The sequence below is a fragment of the Saccopteryx leptura genome, chromosome 9 (assembly GCF_036850995.1).
Source record: "Saccopteryx leptura isolate mSacLep1 chromosome 9, mSacLep1_pri_phased_curated, whole genome shotgun sequence".
Lineage (NCBI taxonomy): Eukaryota > Metazoa > Chordata > Mammalia > Chiroptera > Emballonuridae > Saccopteryx > Saccopteryx leptura.
The window spans coordinates 39,144,599-39,168,479 of record NC_089511.1 but is presented as its reverse complement, the minus strand read 5'-3'; the positions used below and the strand labels follow the sequence as shown (position 1 = coordinate 39,168,479).

Here is a 23,881-nt window from a genome sequence, read left to right as displayed (position 1 = left end):
AGAGATTGAGATTGAGAGAAAGAGGGAGAGAAACGGAGAGAGGTGTCTGGTGTGTGTGTTTGCAGCCTCAGGACTGGAGAGGCAAGGGCAGGCCTGAAGCCCCCACAGCTGTCCTGGCCATCTGGGTGTCACAAACGTGAAGGGCTGCTGGGTGCCCCAGGGCCCCCCCACCTTGCTCACCTGCTTGCCTTCTTTACTCAGCTGCTCGAGTAACACTAGGGGGCTCCAGGAGGTGAGTCTGGGCAGGTCCAGGAGAGCTGGTGGGGGGCATCACACGCCCTCCTCCCAGGCCTGGGAACTTCATTTCCAGAGTAGAAACTCAAATACTTGGAATTCCACATACTGTATTTCATGGAATAGAAGATGCTCTGTGACTTTAAATGCCATTGAGAAAGATGACAGCTTCTGGGAATGATACCAAAAGAGGGCCTGTGGTTCTACAGGGCAGGCAAGGGGGCGTGCCCTCAGGGTCTAGGTGGGTCCCCAACCCTGAAAAGCTCCACAAGACAGCAGCCACACAGGAAGCAATTCAAGGGACCAGTCACACGACCTCATCGGTCACTGGGACAGGGTTTTCCTGGGGGCCGCCAGGAACTCCTGCCGCTGCTGCCTCCTCTTCCTCCTCACTGGGCTTCTTGCGGGCCTCAGCTGGGGGCCGGGGTGGGGGGTTGCTGGGTGGCTGCTTGATGGTACCCCCCACCTGTGGCCGCTCCTTGGGCTTGGGCTCGATGGGAGTCCATTGTTCACCACGGGTGGCTGCCTGGCAGGCACAGAGGGGCTGGGTCCTGGGGGCCTCTGGGGTCCACCCCCAACCTGGCCCCCACCCCTGCACTCCCCCTCCCCTGCCAGGGGATAGGGCTGAACTATGTCTGAACCCAGGAAAACCTGAAGAGATCATGGCTCAAAGAAGTTCAGTGGCTGGCCTGAAGCCAGTTAGGACCTGGCTCTGCATGACCCCAAACAAAGCTATTTTACCATGTCAGAAGGGGCCGTGCCAGGGGGAGGGGGGCAAGAAACCCCTGGGTTTCTGAAATACCCCCTGGAGGCCACTTCTAGGTGCACATTCCCAGACTGGGAGGTCAGGACAGTGCGTCCATCATGCTGAGTCAAGAGGCCAGGGAGCCCACAGGGTGTGACAGGCCCAGGAGGGCAGGGGACCAATCAGCCTGGACCCACCCTGTCCTGGAGCTTCCTCAATGGCACCGAGGCCTGTTGGGTGGATGGGTGGGGATGGGAGTGGTGGTAAAGAGTATGCGGCCCAGGGACCTTGCTAAAATGCAGATTCCTAGGACCATGGGCCACCACTGTTCCCATCACATGAGCAAGAACACAGGTTCCTGGCCTTGGTTCGGCCTGCAGGCAGCTGCAGAGACCAAGGTGTCAAGCATCAGCAGGACTGACCACAGATGACACTACTCACCAGCAGATAGATGCCACTTGCTATGGCCAAGCAGGCTGTCCCCAGGATGGTGGCAAGCAGGAAGCCGGCTGGTACCGACAGCCTGGGGAGGGGGTGGGAGGACGGGAGACTCAGAAGAGCAGTCAGAGGGGATCTGCTGGGGCCCAGGTCTTGGACAGAGGCCATAGGATCTCAGGATAAAACAGACCATAAGTGTGCTGCCCCAGGACCCTGGATGGAGGGGGCACCTGGCCCTGCCAAGGCTGGGCTTTTAAGTCTGCGTCCCTGGAGCTACCCTCAGCCTTGACTTGTAGGAGTCAACCTTAGGACCCTTGCTCTTGTCTGCTGCTGCCGTGCTGGGGGAAGCCCAAGGAGCTGCAGAGAGGCACGAGGGTGTTCTGGCCTCTGCAGACACCACCAGACACGTGAGTGAGGTAGCAGAACTGCCCAGCTGGGCCCCATCTACCCCAGAACCCCAACTGTTCCTGATCTAAGTTCCTAAGGTTTGGGATGACTTGGTGACTTGTTACACAGCAAGAGGTGATGGATAAAGGTTTGGAAAACATCTGGTACAGCCTGAGACCTGGGTTTTGTTTGGAAAAATAGCTGGGCTGAGAGGGACTTGGTGTGTCCCAAGAGCTCCTTGTCTAGGAAGCCAGGCCAGTGGGGAGGATCTACTCCAGGGCCCCCCTGAGCTGGAGAGGAGGCGGGGACTCACCCAAGGTGCAGGAAGGCCCGGATGTAGTAATTCCTGGAGAAGGGCCCAAACAACTTCACCAGTTTCGTCATGTACTTCTGTCCACTAGGTCAAGTGAGGGAGAAAAGACAGAATGGGTCCTACTCAGCAACCCCCCTGCCCACCCTGCCCCAGAGCACCCTGGCTTCTTTCCTTTCAGGGACCATGGGGCCACAGCAGCTGTGCAAGCCAGCCTTGGTTTGCCCAGGAGGATGAGGGGGGGTTTGCTGGAGCTTTGGAGGGACAAGACCCCTGAGGTCCTGAGGTCTCCTGGCCAAGTGCCCTGCCCTTGTGGCTTCCACACAGGATGAACCCCAGAGCAGGTGGGGGACTCACCATCTCTCCATGGTGGAGCCCTTACTCCTCTTCCCCCGGGGGTACTCCAGCAGGCAGACAAACACTCCTGCTACGCTGAAGCCACAGTTAAGGAAGAGCCCGGCTCAGCCTGATGGGCCAGAGATACAGCTCCTGCCTGGAGCCACATTTAACAGGTGCCACTCTGCTGTCTGTCCTGCGCCCTCCCTCTCCCATGCCTGGCTTGGGTTTCAGAGGGCCTGGGACTGCCAGCCAACAGGGCTGCTGCGACCTCCCAGTCCCTGCCAGGCACCAGACAAGTCACTTCCCCGCTGAGCCTAAAGGGCCCGGGGATGTGAGCAGCACTCTGCAAACTGGGAAGTGCTGTACCCCCAGAGGCAGTGGCATCTATTTCCAGCCCACTAGTCCCACCCCTGGCAGTGCTGCCCCACCCCATGGTGTCTACGGTGGGAGGATACATGGAGTAGGCGCCATAGTACCACTCAGTGAACTGGCCAGCAGTGGCCACGATGCCACCCGTGATGAGGACTGTGGGCAGAGGAGAAAGTGTTAGTAGGAGCCCCTGACCCATGGTAGAGACATACCCCCACCCCATCCCTGCAGCGCTGGGGTCCACAGGGGGCTCTGGCCACCTCCTCTTGTGCTCCCCCTTCCAGAACTAGGCCAACAGCCCAACCCAGAGTTGCCCTTGAGTCTGTCAACCCTTTTGTCCAGGAAGGGGACCCAAGTGGCTGCAGACACCCACAGATAATAGAGGATGCCTTCCTACATGAGCTGGGGAAAGCCAGGCCTGTGTCCCTAGAACTACTGGGGGGATAGCCAGCCTCACAGCCCTGAGCATGAGGGGCCTGGACTCCAGCACGGATACTCATTCTTGAGCTCTGTGACCCTGTCATTTTGAATTTTTGCATGTAAAGACTGCATTGTTGACAGGTGATTTTGTGTCTGCTCCATGGTTGGCTCTCACTGCATAGTGTTCCTGTTTGCCCCAATTCCTGTGTTTCGCCTTAATTTCAGTTTTGTCTGACATTGATACACCGACACATTTCTTTGGCTATGGTTTGTCATCTATTCTATCCCTTTATTTCCAACTGTGTGATCCTGTTAGATCTTTTCTCCCCAGTAATTTTTTTATTATAGTAAAATATACACAAAAATATTCATTTTAGCCATTTTAAAATAAACAGTTCAGTGGCATTAAGTACATTCACATTGTTATGTAGCCATCCCTAGAATGTCTAGCAATATATTGAGGTATAACTGATACACAGAGTAAAATATAAAAGTGTAAGCATGATGTCTTTTTACACGTGTACCCCCATGTGATCTCCACACAAATCAAGATTCCCATCATCCCAGAAAGTTCTCTGGTGCCCCTTTTCTGGTCAACAATGGAAGCCTAGAGCTGACTTCTTTTGTTCAACAGGTTGTCAAGGTCATTCATGTGGTTTGGAAGACTCACTAGCTCATTCCTTTTGTGTACTTTTCTATTGTATGAATCAACCACAATTTACCCATTCTTCTGTCTTTGGGAAATTTCAGTTACTTCCAGTTTTGGGCTACTATAAATAAACTCACATAGCTGACTTTCTATATTTTAAGCAATCTGATAGTCAATTTAACAGATTTCACTGACTGTGAATCCATATAACTGGAACTTATTTTATCTTAATTTGTGTTTTCTTGCCTGACCAGCAGTGGTGCAGTGGATAGAGCATCGGACTGGGATGCAGAGGACCCAGGTTCAAAACCCCGAGGTCACCAGCTTGAGTGCGGGGTTACTGTCTTGAGCGTGGAATCATAGATGTGACCCCATGGTCACTGGCTTGAGCGAAGGGTCACTTGCTCTGCTGCAGCCCCCCCTCCCCCAGTCAAGGCACATATGAGAAAGTAATCAATGAACAACTAAGGTGCCGCAACAAAAAATTGATGCTTCTCATTTCTCTCCCTTCCTGTTTGTCTGTCCCTATCTGTCCCTCTCTCTGTTACATTAAAAAAACAATTGTGTTTTCTCTTTACAAGTGTTTCTGTTGTCCCTCTGCTGACTTGATTAAACTTTAATTTTAAAATTCCTCTTCCTGAACCACTTGTAGACTTTAGAATGTTTAACTTCAACTCACCCCCAAATTACCCATTATTATTAATTATTTACAGTCAATATTTAGACACTAATGCCTTCATTCTTGCTTTCCAGTCCTTTCTTCTGGATTCAATTTCCCTCTTGCTGAAGAACATCCTTTAGTAGTCCTTTACATGAGGATCTATTAGCGGCAACTGTCTGGATACCTGAAAATGCCCTCATTTTGGAATAATAGTTTATCTGGATACTGAAGACATATTTTTGTCTCAACACCAAAAATATTATTTCATTGTCTTCTGGTATCTATTATTGATGATGATAAGTCTGAAATCATTCTGATACTAATCTACTTTGGTAAATCTTAAGTTTTTTTTTTTAAACAAAAAGAACATTTCTTTCTGTAAACTCTTTGAGTGCCGATATCCTTCTCAACTCAGCACAGACTTCTTCCCTCCAAATGAAATGAGCAAGGAAAGAAAAGAACAATATAAAATATGCTCATGAAGAACCAAGCCATTCTCATCTTTCTTTGAAAAAAAAAAAATCCTTTGACTCTGTGGTTCAGACATAGGATTAAAACCACAGGTGTTCAGTTCCCTGAGGCCTGGCTCCGCTGCGCACACAGCTAAGGTGGCAGAGGGGCGCTCTGGCCTGTACTGTCCTTAATGCCGGCCGAGGACCTTCCCATAAAGAATCACTTCCCAATTCTACCAAAATCCTGTTCCACATCCTGGGCCTCTCTCCCTAACATCACTTTGGGAGCCTCTGAAATTAACCCTGAAAGACTCGTGTCAAATCTGGACTGACACCTTTCCCCCACTCCATGCCATAATGAGACTTTAATCAAAAGGGCGGGAACAGGCTGTTTCAGACCCTATGGCAAAGCTAATGCCCAGCAACTTTTAAGGCACAGTTTATATCTTCTCCTTCGGTCTGATTCAGGCCTCAACTTCTCACCACCGAGCACCATCCATCTCTGTAGCTTAGGCAACATTGAATGAGGCAGGTGAGGGGCCCTGTAGCACATTCTAGGAGGTCTGAGCCTGATATGTGGGGCGAATGCGTGCGCTTGTGAAGGCTGCCATCAATGGCGTGGCTCCCGGCACAGCTGCCTCCATGGCGGTAAGCAGGCGGGCAAGCCAAGGACAACCAAGATGGCAGCACTGGCCCAGCTCCAGAAGCAACATGAGACCCTGGTGGAGGCCAGGCAGTCTCAGAGAAATGCCAGGAAAAGGGACCACCACAGGAGGTGCCTCCATTCTGAGGGTGTGCATGATCTTGGCATCACAATGATTTTTCTTCAGAATAAGAGAGAGGGGGACAAAAGGAAAAGATGAAAGGTGTTCCATGAGCTTTGCAAGATAGGACATAACAGGACGTGTGAGGGAAGCAGGGAAGGGGAGTTGGGTCACAGACAGGATGGCAGGTGTTACTGCTCACTGTGTCCTTCTCCCTGGTGGGCTGGTAGCTAAGGCCCTGACCCCTCCCCTGGAGAGCAGGTTTATGACTTTGGCAAGGGGCAGGACGAGGGCTGGGATTACTCCATCTGGGCGTTGTTAATTGGCTCCCCTGGCCTTCTTAAGCTTGCTCTGGATGAAATCTTCTTCAGCTCCTTCCGATCACTGGTCACAAACTCTTTAGCAAAATTCTGCATGATCTCCTTCACCAGGGACCTGTCTGTGCCCGTTTTGGCTCACTTTAGCCCGCTGATATTCTCCCCAGTTCACTTAATCAGGGTGAACTTGGACGTCTTGCTCATGGGGTCCCTGGTGGTGAAGCGCACCAAGGCGGACAACAGGATGTCATCCGTACAGTTGGATGGAGCCCTGATATTCTGCTCCCTGCTCACTGAGGACCATGGTGGAGCCATCATATTTAAAGATGACAGCGGAGCTGTTGTTGCACACCAGGTCGTGTGCCTCCCTGCAAGACTGTCAATCTTACTGGCCATCGCCGTGGGGCCTCAGTGGGGACACTCCATCTAGAGACACCTAGCGTACTCCCATGCTCCGCTGCAGGGACTGGAGTGTGGCGGGGACGTTTGGACATGTAGAAGACGTGTGGAAAGCTGGCAGGAGACCTCCGCAGTGAGAGGGAGGTGAGATTGCAAGTGCCAAGCTCTCGGTGCCTCCGCTGCCTTCTTTTTCTTAAAAAAAATTTTAATTTATTGATTTTTTAAAAAATGTATTGATTTTAGAGAGAAAGGGAGAAACATGGATTTGTTATTCCAGCAATTTATACATTCATTGGTTGACTCTTGTATGTGCCCTGACCTGGCTAGAACCCATGACCTTGCCATAGGAGGAGGATGCTCTAACCAACTGAGCTACCCAGCCAGCACTAAGATTTTCTTTAATAGTCTGTATTTTCAGCCTGACCAGGTGGCAGTGCAGTGGATAGAGCGTCGGATTGGGATGCGGAGGACCCAGGTCCGAGACTCCGAGGTTGCCAGTTTGAGCGCGGACTCATCTGGTTTGAGCAAAGCTCACCAGCTTGGACCCAAGGTCTCTGGCTTGAGCAAGGGGTTACTCGGTCTGCTGAAGGCCCACGGTCAAGGCACATATGAGAAAGCAATCAATGAATAACTAAGGTGTCACAACGAAAAACTGATGATTGATGCTTCTCATCTCTCTCCGTTCTTGTCTTTCCCTATCTATCCCTCTGACTCTCTGTCTCTGTAAAAAAAAAAAAAAAAAAAAAGTCTGTATTTTCATTACAATATGTCCAAGAAAGGATTGAAACAAATCCCTTTATTCTGTAAGAAACTTTGTTTTCTCCTTCAATTACAGGATTTCTCACCCATTATCCCCATTATAGTGTCTCTTTCCATTCTAGGCTTTCCTCAGGAACCGCCATTATATAGACATTTGATCTTCTTGTACTATTATTGTACATGACTCAACTTCTCTCTGCTACATTCTATGTCCATATCACCAATTTTCTCTTTGTCTCTATACAGTGTTTATTCATCCGTTAATTTTGTGTGTGTGTGTGTGTGACAGAGACAGAGAGTGGGACAGATAGGAAAAGATAAACAGGAACGGAGAGAGATGAAAAGCATCAATTCTTCATTGCACCTCCTTAGATTGGTTTCTCATATGTGCCTTGACTAGGGGAGGGAAGGGCTACAGCAGAGCGAGTGACCCCTTGCTCGAGCCAGCAACCTTGGGCTCAAACTGGTGAGCCTTGCTCAAACCAGATGAGCCTGCGCTCAAGCCGGTGACCTCGAGGTTGCAAACCTGGGTCCTCCGTGTCCCAGTCTGATGCTCTATCCACTGCACCCCTGCCTGGTCAGGCAATCCGATAATTTTTAATGACTTTATATTTTCTTTATTTCTGGACATCTGTATTAGTCACTTTTTTTTTGCATTGTTCTGTATTTATTTTCTATTCCCTTATCTTCTTGAATATTAAAAAAAAATTTTTTTTGCATTAATTGAGGATGGGAGGGAAAGGGAGAGAGAGATGCACCAACTTGTTGTTCCACTTAGTTGTTCCATTTAGTTGTGTACTCACTGATCACTTCTCGTACGTGCCTTGACCACGTATCAAACTCATGACCTCGATGCACCAGGATGACACTTTATCCACTGAACCACCCAGTCAGGATTTTTTGAACAGTTTTTAACATACCCGCCTGTTTAAACATGTACTTATATTCTCAAGTATCTTCCTCATGGCACTAGTAGTTCTGGTTCTAAGGAGGAGCATTCTCCTGTTTATGGCGTCTGCTTCCTCAAATGGTGGCTATGTTTGTGAGCGGCAACCAGCAGGGTTTGTCTTCCTGTTGCAGTCTGTGTGCCCTGGTTGAGGAAATGCCCTTGCAGAAGTTTCATATCTGCTTCTGTTGGGGCCTATGAGCTTTTTCAGTCCTAGATCGTTTATACAATTTTCTTGGTCAATGGTCCTTGTAGCACAAGCAAGGTTCAGCCTGCACCCCGTGCACAGCACAGGCCTGAGTTGCTGGGGGATTGGTCCTGTTTGTGACTTTCTTCATCAAGGCCTTGGCAGTCAATGATAAGGTTCCTTGGATGGGACCATTTTCTAGTCTGTTTCTTGTACAGGCAGCCTTTCCTGGCTCTGGCCTGAGGCACACAGCTCCATTTCAGTTGTTTTGGGTTTTTTTTTATAGAGGCCCACTGGGGAAAAGCCTGAGCCCCTGTGGGTCCCAGTTCCCCAGGTGCCCCTTTCTTCCACCTCAAGACTTCACTGAGCTTTTGTTGCCAGTAATAACTCTTTTGGTTTGTTCAAAAGCACTTTCGTGAGTTAGAAGAGGAAAAGGTGTTCTCCCATGTTCTCGGTCAGCATGCGGTCTACCTGTCTAATTTTCTCATCCTGAGCCTCATTTTGTGGTCTGCCATCAGCAAAAAGGGAACAAAAACAGCACTTGGCTGGCCAGGGAGGACGAGGACTAAACAGCACTACTGTGTACTGGGGCTCTTTTTTTTTTTTTTTTTGTATTTTTCTGAAGCTAGAAACGGGGAGAGACAGTCAGACAGACTCCTGCACGCGCCCGACTGGGATCCACCCGGCACGCCCACCATGGGGCGTCGCTCTGTCGCAACCAGAGCCACTCCAGCGCCTGGGGCAGAGGCCAAGGAGCCATCCCCAGCGCCCGGGCCATCTTTGCTCCAGTGGAGCCTCGGGTGCGGGAGTGGAAGAGAGAGACAGAGAGGAAGGAGAGGGGGAGGGGTGGAGAAGCAGATGGGCACTTCTCCTGTGTGCCCTGGCTGGAAATTGAACCCGGGACCTCTGCACACCAGGCCGACGCTCTACCACTGAGCCAACCGGCCAGGGCCTGTACTGGGACTCTTATAGGCTCAGGGAATAAGACAGATAAGACCTCAGCTCTAATACAGTCTCAGGAGGGGACAGAAATAAACATCAGAGTGCTGAAATAAAACAGGAGACTATGACACATGTATAGGTGCACTGGAAACACATCTCTGAATAGTTGATATTTGAACCAGGAAATGAATGGAGGAGCTAGCCAAGGATGCCTCAGACAGAAGGAAGTGCTTCTGCAAAGGCCCTGGGGCACACCCAGGAGAGGCAGGAACATAAAGAAGGCCTGTGCAGGCCCTGGCCGGTTGGCTCCATGGATAGAACATTGCTCAGCATACAGATGTCCTGGGTTCAATTCCCTATCTGGACACACGGGAGAAGTGGCCATCTGCTCCTCTCCCCCTTTCTCTACCCATTCCCTTTCTTCCCCTCTCGCAGCCAATGGCTCAGTTGGTTTGCGTGTCGGCCCCAAGCGCTGAGGATAGCTCAGTTGGTCCAAGAGTTGGACTTAGGCACTGAGGATAGCTAGGTTGATTTGAACATTGGCCCCAGATGGGGGTTGCTGGGTGGATCCCAGTCGGGCACATGCCTATCTCCCCTCCTCTCACTTTAAAAAAATAATAAAATAAAATAAAAAAGAAGTACTAGGCAGCTGGAGTGACAGTGAAGGGAGGGGGCAGGGGCAGAGCAGTCATAATCTGGTTTTTATTCTCTGCAATGAGATCCACTGCAGAGTTTTCAGCAGGAGGTGACATGGTCTGATTAGAGGGAATTTTCTACAATAAAAAAGAAGCCTGTTGCCTGACCAGGCAGTGGCGCAGTGGATAGAGTGTCGGACTGGGATGCAGAGGACCCAGGTTCGAGACCCCAAAGTCGCCAGCTTGAGCACCGACTCATCTGGTTTGAGCAAAAAGCCCACCAGCTTGAACCCAAGGTCGCTGGCTCCAGCAAAGGGTTACTTGGTCTGCTGAAGGCCCGCGGTCAAGGCACATATAAGAAAGCAATCAATGAACAACTAAGGTGTTGCAACATGCAATGAAAAACTAATGATTGATGCTTCTCACCTCTTTCCATTCCTGTCTGTCTGTCCCTGTCTATCTCTCTCTGTCTCAAAAAAAAAAAAGAAAAGCCTGTTGAATGCACCTGCTAGTAAGGCCTAGCCAGTCCTAAGCAATCCCAGGTGGCTGCAGTTTATTGAGTCAGAAAGAAAGTCAGCAAGAGGAAGAACTCAAAGCGGGAAGGACTCTGGGAGGCCTTCCAACAAACTGCCTCATTTGATGGTTGAGGAAAGGGAGCCACAGTTTTTTAAGTTCTCTAGGGCAGTTTTTTTCAACTGCTGGTCCACAGACCGGTGCTGCTCCACCAGAAATGTCATGCAGGTCCGTGAAAGAGTTAACCCTACCCTGATGTTGAATGAAGATTGTAGAGTCCATCTGACAATTGAAAACCACTGCTCTAGGACTCGACTTCATTGTCTGTAAAGTGGACATAAGAACAGTTCCAGCCTCATAACACTGCAAACATTAGCTAAGGCAAGGAAGGGACAACCTGTACACAGTAGGCACGCCATGAACAGGGACACCGGGAGGGTCACTATATACACCCACTGGAACTAGAATCCAGGCGTCTCAGAGAGCTCCCAGTTTGGTGCCCTTTGTCACCTCTACTTCCTGGGGGTGGGTAGGAGTTGCAGAGCTGGGAGAGAAAGGGAGGCTGGTCTGCAGCAATCTAAGGCCTCAGAGACTATGGCAGGCAGGGGGACAGCCTGGAGACAACTCTGGGAAGAAGTGAGAATGATCTGACTGAGTTCTCAGTTACTCCAGAAGCCAAAAGGGGAATGACTTACCTGGTCACAGAATAGACCACTGGGCCTTGTGTCTTAAACCTGCCTGCCCCAAAATGTTATTACAGCTCTGGGCCAGAGCACTGCATCTGTATCTACTCCCTGCTTCCCAGAGCTTTGCGAGGCTTCTCCAGTCCCCAGCTGGCAAGGAGGGCTTAGAGTGGGTCTCAGGAGAATGGTGGGAGGCTGGGACCCTCCTCATCACCACATTCCTCACAGCCTTCCATACCACCCACTCCCACTGGGTGCAGGTCCTTCCTGGGAAAGGCAGGTCCCCAGAGGTGGGCAGAGCCTCTGGGCATCTTCCTCTTGCCTCAGACCCTGCCTGGGTCTAGCCTTACCCACCCCTCCCCTCCTGAGAAGTTCCTCTTCCCAGGACAGTTCAGGGGTGCAGATCGCATCGTGCCTTCACCAGAGCTCCTGAGTACAGGCTCAGGTGACTGCGGGGCCTGTCATCCTTTCCCAGAGCAGTCTCTGGAAGTTAAGCTGGGAGGGGTCCCTCAGGGTGGTTTTAGATGTCTTGTAAAAACTCAGGGCTGGGGAGGGCGGCCTTTGCAACCCCTGGGCGGAAGCCCTACTCCAGGGCAAGAGGGGTGGCGGGAGATGCCCAGTTTTCCCAATCCTGGAGGGCGGTGACTCGCCGGAAACCATCGGGGACAACAGCCTCTTCCCCCTGAGGCTGCAACTTCCTCTATCGGAGGCGGCGCTAGGGGTGGAGGGGTGAGGAGGGGACAGCAGAGGGGGGAGGGGACGGGGGCTGGCGGGTCTTCACGGGGGGTCTTCACGGGCGGCGTGGAGGGAGTCTTCGAACAACCTCTGTAGCCAGAGGTCTCCCACTGCTCAGCCGCCCCCAAGCCCAGTGCGCCCCAGGCCCTCCTCCGCGCCACTCCTCGCAGCTGCAGGTCTCCGCAGAAGTCTCAGGGGGCCCCCACCTCCAAGCTTCATCCACTACCTCCCAGCCCGCAGCCAGGAGTCTCTGACCCTTCGGGATCCTGGCTCCCCGACCCCGTGACTAGCCACCCCATCCCTCAGCTTGCAGCCCGGGGTACTGGCGCCCAAACTGCCCCAGCGCTCAGCTTTTGGTCCCTGATTCCCCACGTCCCCATGTCGAGCTCACCCCGTCCCTCCCGAGTAGCCTGAGGTCTCGGAGCCCCCCGCCCCGGCCCACATACCGAGCCCCGGTGCACTCACTCAGGCCGGACGCCAGCGCCTGCTCGTTGGCCCACATGGCCCACTCGATCTGCCCCATGTTGGCAGCCGACGCAGCTCGGCTCGGTTGAGACACAGACCACTGGACGCCCGCCGCCTCCTAGACAGGAGTTCCGGCACCACCCCCTGCCCCATGGCTCCCCGGGGGCACCCCCACCCCACCCCGCCCCGCCCCGCGGAACAGCTTTGCCTCCGGAGTTCCGGCCACGCCCCCGCAGACAGGTCTGGCGGACAGGGGGACAGCGGTTGGTAGGGCGCTCAGGCCTGCCTGGCTCCCAGGTCTTCTGGCTTACAGGTCTGAGATGCCCTCGACTCACCCGCTTGGTAACAGGCGCCTGCCCTGCCCGTTCGGGCCCCAGTCAACCTGGGACGTCTTAAGCATCGCATGGGGAGGAAAGGAAGGGGAACTCAGTGAGGTGGACACCTGCTTCCTTAGGCAGAGTTCCCCCAGAATGCTGAGCTCCTGCAGATGCCAACAGGGGTTTCTTAGGAACGTGTGAGAATGCCAAATTCCTAGATGGGTTTCAACATCCAGAGCCTTCACCACTACCCACTCAGGAGCTCCCGTGCAGAAAGAAGGACCTCAGATAAGGAGTCCCTGAGCAGAAGCAGGGCAGAGCCTCCGTGGACCTTAATGTCTGCTACTAAGGACAGTGGCAGGCCCAACCCCCACTTGACCTGGCCCTGGAGACCAGGGGTGCCGGGCAACCCTCTGCTCACAGGACTTAGGGGAGAGAACAGGGAGTGCAAAGCTGGGAAAATACAGATTGTAGGAGTGCTGGGTCCTTTCCCCTGCCCATCTCCCTCCTATGCCCTCCCCCTTAAGGGGCAGCAGCAGCAGCAGCATCTGACCTTCCAGGGGTAGAGGCAGGGAACCAGGAGGCAGGTCAAAGAGCACAGGTGCCCACCCCCCCTTTCCCTGTAAGCTGACTGCACTGAAGCTGGCAAAGTGAGGAAGAGTGCAGTGACCTGCACACTAATGGAAAAACTCCTACAGGTGCTAGCCATTCCTGGGTTCCAGAAACCATACGCTTCTGGGCTGGAGGTCACCATCCCGAATCAGTGCAAATCTGCTTCCCACTTTTGTGGACTGGACGCTTAAAGCCAGACCCAAACCACATCCCCAAACCCGTCAGCCCCCTAGTGTGGCTCATGGCCATGGGGGGTGTCTGTGTGCTGAACACCCCACCACAAGGCTGAGCACTTGAAGTGGAGCTTTGGGTCAGAAGGCAGCTTCTTCAGAAGCATCAGCAAGTGGACAAGTTCCAAGTTCTTCCTCCTACAGGAGAGAAAGTATATGGCCCATGCCCTCTCCTCCCCTGGAGGACTGCCTGCTGCCTACACAGGAACACTGGTTACACAGAAGCATGCCAGGCCCAATCAGCAACTCTGGCTTTATTCCCAGTAGTCAGTTGACAGGGCTCCTTGTGACAATGGGGCTCCCATGTGACAAGGAATCTTGGGCTGCTCTCCCACCTGCCAAGAAGACACACTCCTGGTCTTTTTATGAACAAACGTTCTATCCAAACCCAGTGGCCTGAGTTCTGACATGAGCTAGGATGATTGTCCCGCTCAAAGCACCGTGTAGAGGGACCCTGAGCCAGCAGACTTTGCTCCCTGAATAGTGATCAGTTCTACAGCTCCAAAGATGGACACCAATTCCCCTCATCTCAAGTGGAACAGCTCCTGTTTCGGGCAGTGGGAGTGACCTGAGCTCAGGGTCAGAGATCCTTCATGGGGTACACACCAGCAGCTCATCCCCATTGGCTGGATCTACAAGGTCCCACAACCTATCCGAACTGTCATCTGGGCACAACATAGGTAGAGGCACTTTGTAGGGGGCCTGCTCCTGGCCGCCTGAGCACCTGCACATGGTTACTCCACTACCCCCACTTGGCCATAGCACACTGCCCAGGAACCAACCAGTCCCAACAAGCATGGCACGGCCGCTGCCACACCCAGCTTCCCAGTCCCAGCAAAGCAGCCCCTTCAAGAGTCCGCTGGTCTCCTGTCAAGGAGGTGGTCAAGCCACTGACTTCGGCAGACCGTCAGGGCCCAGGAGGTGAGTGTCAGGGTGGTCCAGGATTTGAGGTCCAGGTCCCACCTGGCAAATAGAGAAATCAATGTTAGGTTAGGGTGACAGGGAGGGACAAGAGTACCCCCACCCTCTCAGGTAAGTACAGGTGATACCCTGGCCCTGTGCCCAACTCCCGCAGGCAGAGCCATGTGGTCTCAGCATTCAATTACCCAGACGTGGGTGAAAGGTAGAGACCGGGGACCTGCCACAGAAATCATGAGGATTTGGAAACTGATCATCTGAGTAAAATCTCGGCTCAGCCGCTCTGAGCAAAGACCCTGATCTGCTTTTGGAGGGTGAGCCCTGAAGGTCCCAAGGATCCCTGAGTCTCCATTCCCAGCCCTACCCTCTCACCTCAGCACTGGGAACGTGGCCCCACAAGTCACAGTATGTCCTGAAATGTCCACTTTGAGAGCAAGTGAGTGAAACAAACCAATAAACCAGATGCCTTGAAAAGGGAAGTATGGCGTTCCTTGTACTTTTGCTGTTGTTCTTAACTTGGCTTCCCACCCCAGAGGAAGAGAGGGTGAAGGGAACCCCTTCATCTGGTGGACATATTGGGTCTAAGCCTATAAGCCTATGTTCTGGAAGGGGACTACCCCACGTGTGCTGGGCTGTGGGTGGCCCCTGGACCCTGGGGCTGAGGGCTGGTACCAGGCCTCACCTGAGTGGCAATGATGTATTTGATGCTGCCAGGGATAGGATTCATGCCCAGTGCAGCTTTAAGCTCATCTGAGAGTGAGGCAGGCCTCACAGGCAGCCCCTTCACAAACCTGGGGAAAGGAAGGCAGGAGTGTGCTGTGCGTCCATTGACAGGTGTTTAGACATGCAGACCAAAGGCAGGAGGGGGGTGTGACCACCAATGCACACAGGATTTCTTTTGGGGAAATAAATTCGGCAACCAGATAGATATGCTGGTTGCACAACGAATGTACGTAATGCTGCTGAACAGTATACTTCACAACGTACCTTACCACACACACAAAAAAACTAAGCAGCAATGACCAAGGGCCAGGCTGGGGTCACTGTGAAGGGAGGGTTTCAGGGGACCTCCCTGAGGATTTGGGTTCATCCCTGGCCCATGGCTACTGGTCCACCCAGTGGGGTACCAACTGAAGAGAAAAATGCCTCAGTTCAAGCACAAGTCCATCACCGTGTTCCTCTGCGTACCACCCATTGCAGTGACTAGGCAATGAGGAGAGAGCTAACGACAAGGGCACCACCGGCCCTCGAGGCCATCATGGCTGTCCCACTTGGTAAGGAAGTTAGTATTCTGGTTTCCCACCCACTAGCCATCAGTACTGCCCCAATTATGGAAACAGGTAAAACAACCCCCACACTTCCAGCACCCCTAGCAGGAAGGTGTCCCCGCACTGAAAAGAGACCATTAAAACAACTGGTAGGAAGAAATCCACAGTGGGGCCACAGTCGTTATCCACACAGAAGCCATGATGCTGTATGTGTGTTTGTGCATGTCAGTCTCTGAAACCGTAAGTCTAGGACACGTGATGGGGGAAAGTTCATGGTCACACCAAGGCGCACTTCATGACGTACTGCCTGTAGTCCCCAAGGGGATCCACACTTCCCATGGGACTCCCCATGTAGCAACACAGCCTTAGGTGCAGTCATCCCTGACCCCAGCAGGAAACCCTTTTCCTCCCTTCATGGTTTCCCAAATAGGAGGATCCACAACTCACTTGTCTCCATTTGACTCAGGGGGGAAGCTGTGCTTCACAGCAGCCACAAACTCAGCCACAGTGTCATCCAGGGTAAAGATCACGGCGTTGGGGCCTGCGTCAAATGTGTATGCCACCTGGAACCCATGTGGTCAACGTCAATGTTTGCACAGTGGCTCTGCTGGCTCACACCTTCTAGTTTTTCTGGAAACCCAAGGCCTCCCACAGCTCCTGCAGGGCCAACCCAGAGCGGAGCAGTGGCACCCCTCCCCTACATCTTAGGACCAGGTCAGGGGTCCCCACACCAGTGCTTTAAAGTGCATGAAGATCATGCAACCAAAATGAAACAAAGTGAGACGGAAACTGTTGGTGCTCCGCATGTAAGCGCAGAAAGCAGGTTCTGTGGAGCTTGATCACAGACAAGCACGGGCCGGTTTTACTGAAGCGCATGGCCTGAGGCCCACTCTGGGTTTCCGCTGCTGCCCTGGCCCCACCTTGCCTTCGTCTGCCCATAGTGGGCATTGAAACGGTGCACGAGATGGATGATACGCCTGGAAGTATCGTTGAGGTAAGAGATGGGCGGGAAGGTGTCCAGGCAGGTGGCATGGAACTGGTTGCTGTCTTTCATGGTCAGCTGGCCAAAGCCCTGGAAGTTGTTCTCTTTGACGCAGCGGATCATGTCTGCCATGCGCGCCGGCACCACCACCTCAGCCCGGAACTGCAAGACATAGGTCCTTTCCAATGAGGTGGCACTGCTTCACAGCACAGCGGCCAGAGCAAAGGCACTGGGTAGACCTCCCCAGGCCTCAGTGTCCCATCACACATCCAACAGAACACATGAACTCAGCTTCAGAGAATGTGGGTGGAGCCTGGTATGTGTCCTGACATAGAGGCTGTGCCCTGGGGAGCTGGCACCTGACCCAGCACCAGCATTACCTTGAGCAGGGCGCTGGTCTCCACACTGGTCTGCATGCCCACTGTGCTGCCAGTCAGCTTCTTCTCGGCACTCACCTGCAACGAGGGAGAAATGGCCTGGACCTCACACCCAGGCCCCATCCCTAAACACCCACCCCATCCTGTCCCTCCCCTCAGCTGGTATAGACAGTAGGGTGAAGGCCAGCACCTCCTGATGGCGGAGGCCCCATGACTGTAGCAGAGACGTCACAGCTCTGGGAACAGCAGCCTATGGATCCGCAGACCCCTTTGTGTATGGCAGTCATTCTTGAACACTGCACAGAGAGCCGTCTTGTTGCCCCAGCAAGCTCGAGAGACAGGTAAAACCTTACCTCCTCCTGCTCCCAGCGTGGCCCAAGAGGACCCCTCACTCCCCAGTTGTCTCACTCACCACAAGGATGAGGACTCGGAGTTCGGGCCAGTGTGATTCAGGGGCCACCTGCCGGGCGATGCTGTCCTTCCCGTCAGTCCGCTCCCCCATCTGCCACTCCACGAAGCCGCCATATAGGCTCCGGCAGGCGCTGCCTGAGCCCCGGCGAGCCACTTCTGAAAGGTCACTCTCAACCCCGTAGACTTGGGCCAGGGCGTAGGCTGTAGGCACAGGAGGGAGGAGGGACAGGTGAGGGGACCTAAAGCATGCAGCTCAGGCTGTGCACAGCACCCTATGAGAATGTGCTGCCCAGGAAATTAAAAATTCTGAGCTGACAGTAGGATGAGTTGATGCTTCTCTTGCTCTCCCTTCCTCTCCCTTCCTCTCAAATCAGAGGAAAAATTTTTTTAAATTCTGAGATGACAGAGCTCCAGCCAACTCTCACCATTAGCATTCACCTACTCACTTATGTGCTCAAGAAATTGTCCCTACTTTAGGCTTAAGCCAGTACTGTATGAGGTAGGCTTCTGTCACATACAACCTAGAAGGTCTGATATACAGAACCCTCGGGAGATTTTAACATTCAGATGTGTGAGACGACCAAGGTGTCAGCCTCATGTGACGAGGGCTCTCTGACGGCTGCAAGAGCATGAGTCTCCCTGTGGGCACCCACCTAGGCAGGCGTAGCCTGCAGCTGAGGAGGCCAGGCCTGCGGCCGTGGGGAAGTTGTTCACCGATGCAATGTGAACCTTGTAGCTGAGGCTGAGAGGCAGCGGGTCCTTCTCATCACCACTCCTCCGCTTCCGGGCCAGGCGGCGGACTGTGGGGAGGGGGAGAAAGCCACTGGGTGGAGCTGCCCTGACCTGCTCCTGACATCTCACCTGCTGAGAGTCACAGGTACAGCTGACACCAGGCCTCTGTCCCAAATTTCTGCAGACTTCCTTCTTGAAGAAACCACAGATCCCAGATCCAAACCCAGCTGTGCTAACAGGGTCCCCACCCCACCCCCTCTGGGGGGGGTGTGTCTCAAAAGCAGGTGGAGAGGGAAGAGGTAGCAGTACCTACTGAGCCCTCAGATTCTGGCCAGAGTAAGGAAGGGATGGAGGGGAAGGGACAGGCTGGGACTGGCCTCACTGTAGATGGAGGACCCCCCCACTCACTCTCCCTCAGGCAGGCTTGGATGCGCGGCTGCCCTATGTCCTCCTCCTGGCCGTTAAGCCAAATCCGGTCTTCAGTGAAGGCCTTGCTAATGACAGCTGTCGTAGTGGTTTTCAACTGGGAAAGAAAATACAGGGCCACCTCAGGGGTGAAGCACCCCTTTCAGCCTGGGAGGGCTTTCCTACCCTGGCCCATCATTGTCACCGATTCAGGGGCAGGGACAGCCTTGCTGGAGTACAGGAGGTTGAGGCCGAGGGAGGAGGGGTCAGGTGGTAGGCAGGCTCGGCCACAAGCCCAGACTCCCTATACAGGTGTGGCTGGCGCTTCCATCTCCTATAGCAGAACACTGGGCCAGGCACAACAGTGCAGAGACAGAACCTCAGAGGAGACCCAGAGGGGCATGCACGATTAGCACTCCTCAGAGTGGGGCACAGAACAGACACTGGTCATGGACTAGGGAGATTTTACCACCAACCGTAAACGGAAGTTTAGTAAATTTTTATTTTGGTGTTTATTGCCAGTTCATACTAACCTGGTCCTGATGCAAAGTGACACTCAGAGAGGAGTTGATGGGCAGGATCAGCTCCTCGTCTCGCTTTCCCCCTGGAACAGACAACCCAAGGTAAGGCCAGTCAGTTTCTCAACCCTGAGAACTAAGGCACTGTTGTCCCCACCCACCAAAGCCCTATTCCTCCCCACTGTTGCTCCCTCTTCACCCCCACTCCCAATCCCACAGTTCCCCCATCTGCCTGGACCCTGCTCTCTCACTGAACAATCTAAGTCCTCTTCTTGCTGTACCCACACCTCCCAGATTGCTACCCACGTCACTAAGCTCCAGGTCCCAGAGCAGAGCTGGAGGCTCGCCATCTCCCTGCTCCACTGTTTCTGTTTTATCTTCTTTCACTCACTGGCGTGCCTACTAGATACTGAAAACTCCACTGTTAGGCTTTTGCCTTCTTCTCCTAAAGAAGAGGAGCCACAGTTACTGAAAACACCTCAAATCTCCCTGCTCCTGCTCTCTAGACTCAAAATCTTTAGCAGAGCACTTCCACTCCGGGCATCATGGTAAACGAAGTAAACTCTTCAGAAGTTTCAAAAGTCTTTGTCAAGCACACACAATATGCTGCACTTTTGGTTTTGGAGGATGGCAGAGTTATAGGAGATAATAAAGATTCACACCTGGCAAGTGATCTATGACGGCCCAGAAAGAGACCTCACAAACATGCCAAACTAAATTTTATTTTATTTTACTTTTTGAGAGAGAGAGATACAGGGAGAGAGATGAGAAGCATCAGGTTGTAGTTGCGGCACGTTAGTTGTTCATTGATTGCTTCTCATAAGTGCCTTGATGGGGGGGTGGGAGGGTCTCAAGCTGAGCCAGTGACCCATTGCTCAAGTCAGTAATCTTGGGCTCAAGTCAGCAACCTTTGGGCTAAAGCAAGCCAGTGATCTTGTGATCATGTCGATGATTCCACACTCAAGCCAACAACCCTGCGCTCAAGCTGGTGACCTCCTGGTTTCAAATCTGGGACCTCAGCATCCCAGGTTGAGGCGCTATACACTGTGCCACCGCTGGTCAGGCATGCCCCGCTGATTTTTGACAAAAGTGCAAAAGCAATTCAACGGAGGGACAGCCTTGTTTGAAATGCTGCTGGAATAACTGGACATTCAAGTTCACCAAATGAACCTTGACCCAAGTTTCATACCTTATACAAAAAATAACTCAAATAGGGATCACAGACTTAAACTTAAAATATAAAACCTTTTAGGAGAAAATCATCAGGCAAAGAGGTCCTAAACTTGACACCAAAAGCATGATCCCTAAATAAAAAAACTAATACACCGAACTTCGCCAAAAAATTCTAAACTTTGGCTGTTTGAGAGACACTGTTACAGAGAATTAAAAGACAAGCTACAGAGTGGAAGGAAATATTTGCAAACCAACTATCCAACAAAAGATTAGTAACTGCCTGACCAGACAGTGGCGCAGTGGATAGAGCATCGGACTGGGATGCAGAAGGACCCAGGCTCAAGACCCCGAGGTCGCCAGCTTGAGTGCGGGCTCATCTGGTTTGAGCAAGGCTCACCAGCTTGGACCCAAGGTCGCTGGCTCCAGCAAGGGGTTTCTCCGTCTGCTGAAGGCCCGCGGTCAAGGCACATGTGAGAAAGCAATCAATGAACAACTAAGGTGTTGCAACGCGCAATGAAAAACTAATGATTGATGCTTCTCATCTCTCTCAGTTCCTGTCTGTCTATCCCTGTCTATCCCTCTCTCTGACTCACTCTCTGTCTCTGTAAAAAATAAATACCTAAATAAAATTTAAAAAAAAAAGATTAGTAACTAAAATATACATAAAATGAACTCTCAAAGACTCAACGATAAAAAAAAATCCAATTAAAACAAGGACAAAAGACATGAAGAGACATTTCACCAAAGAGGATACAGGATGGGAAATAAGCCCACAAAAAGGTACATTGGGGCCCTGGCCGGTTGGCTCAGCAGTAGATCGTCGGCCTGGCGTGCGGGGGACCCAGGTTCGATTCCCGGCCAGGGCACATAGGAGAAGCGCCCATTTGCTTCTCCACCCCCACCCCCTCCTTCCTCTCTGTCTCTCTCTTCCCCTCCCCCAGCCAGGGCTCCATTGGAGCAAAGATGGCCTGGGCGCTGGGGATGGCTCCTTGGCCTCTGCCCCAGGCGCTAAAGTTGCTCTGGTCGTGGCAGAGCATCGCCCCCTGGTGGGCGTGCTGGGTGGATCCGGGTCGGGCGCATGCAGGAATCTGTCTGACTGTCTCTCCCTGTTACCAGCTTCAGAAAAATACAAAAAAAAAAAAAAAAAAAAAAAAAAAGGTACATTGGCCAGTAGAAAAATACACACTAAAACCACAAGGAGATACCACCTAAAACAGAAACCAGTGACACCAGTGCTGAAAAACAATATACATTGTGTAAATGTAAAATAGTATGGCCATTCGGGAAAACAATTTAACAGTTTATTAAAAAAAAAAAATTTAGGCCCTGGCCGGTTGGCTCAGCGGTAGAGCGTCAGCCTGGCGTGCGGGGGAGCCGGGTTCGATTCCCGGCCAGGGCACATAGGAGAAGCGCCCATTTGCTTCTCCACCCCTTCCCTCCTTCCTCTCTCTCTCTTCCCCTCCCGCAGCCGGGGTTCCATTGGAGCGGAGATGGCCCGGGCGCTGGGGATGGCTCCTTGGCCTCTGCCCCAGGCGCTAGAGTGGCTCTGGTCTCGGCAGAGCAACGCCCCGGAGGGGCAGAGCATCGCCCCCTGGTGGGCAGAGCGTCGCCCCTGGTGGGCGTGCGGGGTGGATCCCGGTCGGGAGCATGCGGGAGCCTGTCTGACTGTCTCTCACCGTTTTCAGCTTCAGAAAAATGCAAAAAAAAAAAAAAAATTTAAACATGCAGCTATGCTATGACCCAGCAATTGCACTTCTGGGCATTATCCCAGAATGAAAACTTATGTTCATACAAAAACACATAGAAAAGTCGATAGCAACTTTATTCCTAATAGAATAAAGCTGGAGAGTGCCTTTCAAAGAGTCTATAACCTGTGGCCTGTCCACACAAGAACAAGACTTAGCACTAAATGAGCGAAGTGCCGATACCACTACCACCCGGATAAACCTCCATAAAGTATAGAGTGAAATGAGCCAATCCCATAATGCTACATCCTGAATGATTCCATTTCTGAAGCATTCTAGAACAGAGAACATGCTAGAAATGAAAAGGTGGCTGGGGTGGGTGTGACCGTGGGAGCTGAGGCAACTGGTCTTAGGAATGGACATCCTGTGTGGACCATGTCCGTCCACCTGGGTCCCCGAGAAGATTGACGTCTTGTATAGACCACGTCCACCAAGTGTTCCGCGACCCGCGAGGATGTAGGTCCTGTGAGGTCGGTGTCCCTCAAGTGTCCCGGCTGCAACATGGGTCCGGGGCTCCCCAGACCACACCACTGGGCAGGTTGAAGGGCTGGGATGAGCGCTCACAAACGCATGTGGACCTCCCGCGGCATCACCACCTCATCCACCGTCCACTTGCGCCCGCCTGGCGGCCCCTACGTCCGCACCCCCGGCCCGCGCACTCACAGTACTTGATGACCGCGATGTTGACAGGTGCAGTGCAGGTCACGGCCATATGGGACTCTTCCGAAGCCATGGCCAAAGAACACTGCTGCCCTGCTGCCCTGCTGTCCTAGCCCACAGCCGCCAGGCGTCGGAACCCAGCCCGCACGGCCATTGGCCCACACGGTCCCAGCTGTTCGCGCATTGACCAATCACTGGCAGGTCCGATTTACGTTCCACCTCTCAGCCAATGAGTGGGATCGAACGATGGACTGACGATCCTGAGCCCGCCCCTCTCCCCCACGAACTTGCTCTGGCTCTGCGCAGGCACGGAGTGTGACGCAAACGTCGGATCTCCTGTGGAGTGCGGTCGCGGTAGGCTCAGGATGTGCGCAGGCGCGGAAAGGCAATCTTCTAGGTAGGAGTTAGGAGCACTCGGTTGAGTGACCCGCCCCGGTTGCGGACTGTGTAGTGGGGGCAGCTTGAATCCCAAGGGGCTGTGCGGGCTGAGAGGCGGCTCAGTGAGGCACGAGAGGCCAAGTATCCCAGCAGCTCGGGATGGAAGACTCGGGGCCAAAGGTTAAGAGGCTTCCCAGCACGGCACCTCGCGATGCCATGGAGTCTCGGGCCCGCCGACCCGGGTCCTTCCCGCCGCCTGGGGTCTCCTGCGGCCCTTAGACTACATTGCCTCACGGACTCCGCCACCTAGGGGTCGCCCGGGCTCCGCATTCCCCCGGCTGACGAGTGCCACTGGGTGGCGCCTGCTAGTGGATAAACTGCTTCAGAGACAAGCGCTTTCAAACCTCACTCTCCTTTTTAAAGCTCCATATAAGCAAGGATTTTTATTTTAATCGGGTTGAAATAGATCACCACATTTATAGGTATATTGGCTATTTTCCTATAGTAAAATACCCATAACATAAAGTTTATCATTTTAACCACTTTAAGTTCCTTGGCACTAAGTACATTCCCATTGATGTGCAAACATCACCACTATCTATCTGCAGAACTTCATTCTAAACTGAAAGGCTCTACCCATTGAACAGTAACTCCATTTTCCCCTCCCCTTCGTAAAAACTTATTTTTAGATTTAAGATGGTTCAGATTTTGCCCTGGCCGGTTGGCTCAGCGGTAGAGCGTCGGCCTAGCGTGCGGAGGACCCGGGTTCGATTCCCGGCCAGGGCACACAGGAGAAGCGCCCATTT

General features: G+C 52.8%; 2 protein-coding genes across 2 annotated transcripts; both read right to left on the bottom strand.

Annotated features, from left to right (window-relative positions):
• Positions 1 to 327: 327 nt before the first annotated feature.
• CYBA (cytochrome b-245 alpha chain) lies at positions 328 to 12,525 on the bottom strand. Its single transcript, XM_066349258.1, has 6 exons — positions 12,350 to 12,525; positions 2,909 to 2,978; positions 2,472 to 2,546; positions 2,118 to 2,201; positions 1,421 to 1,502; positions 328 to 760 (listed from the first exon to the last, which is right to left on the bottom strand). The coding sequence occupies exons 1-6, from the start codon at positions 12,405 to 12,407 to the stop codon at positions 542 to 544; spliced, it is 588 nt and encodes a 195-aa protein (XP_066205355.1). The 5' UTR covers positions 12,408 to 12,525; the 3' UTR covers positions 328 to 541.
• Positions 12,526 to 13,747: 1,222 nt separating this feature from the next.
• MVD (mevalonate diphosphate decarboxylase) lies at positions 13,748 to 22,865 on the bottom strand. The gene is made up of 10 exons (XM_066349367.1): positions 22,701 to 22,865; positions 19,135 to 19,205; positions 18,605 to 18,719; positions 18,118 to 18,264; positions 17,466 to 17,665; positions 17,057 to 17,131; positions 16,620 to 16,838; positions 16,142 to 16,257; positions 15,109 to 15,217; positions 13,748 to 14,471 (listed from the first exon to the last, which is right to left on the bottom strand). The coding sequence occupies exons 1-10, from the start codon at positions 22,768 to 22,770 to the stop codon at positions 14,391 to 14,393; spliced, it is 1,203 nt and encodes a 400-aa protein (XP_066205464.1). The 5' UTR covers positions 22,771 to 22,865; the 3' UTR covers positions 13,748 to 14,390.
• Positions 22,866 to 23,881: the final 1,016 nt, after the last annotated feature.

What these genes read in the sequence shown, in the direction of transcription:
- MVD (XM_066349367.1), bottom strand. Translation starts at nt 22,770, where the DNA reads ATGGCTTCGGAAGAGTCCCATATGGCCGTGACCTGCACTGCACCTGTC. An exon ending in CCAAGCCTGCCTGAGGGAGA is followed by an intron (nt 18,265 to 18,604) that starts GTGAGTGGGGGG and finishes CCCTCCCCACAG; the next exon opens with TCCGCCGCCTGGCCCGGAAG. An exon ending in AATACATCATTGCCACTCAG is followed by an intron (nt 14,472 to 15,108) that starts GTGAGGCCTGGT and finishes TCTATTTGCCAG; the next exon opens with GTGGGACCTGGACCTCAAAT.
- CYBA (XM_066349258.1), bottom strand. Translation starts at nt 12,407, where the DNA reads ATGGGGCAGATCGAGTGGGCCATGTGGGCCAACGAGCAGGCGCTGGCG. An exon ending in GGCGCTGGCGTCCGGCCTGA is followed by an intron (nt 2,979 to 12,349) that starts GTGAGTGCACCG and finishes CTCTGCCCACAG; the next exon opens with TCCTCATCACGGGTGGCATC. An exon ending in CAAGTGGCATCTATCTGCTG is followed by an intron (nt 761 to 1,420) that starts GTGAGTAGTGTC and finishes TGTGCCTGCCAG; the next exon opens with GCAGCCACCCGTGGTGAACA.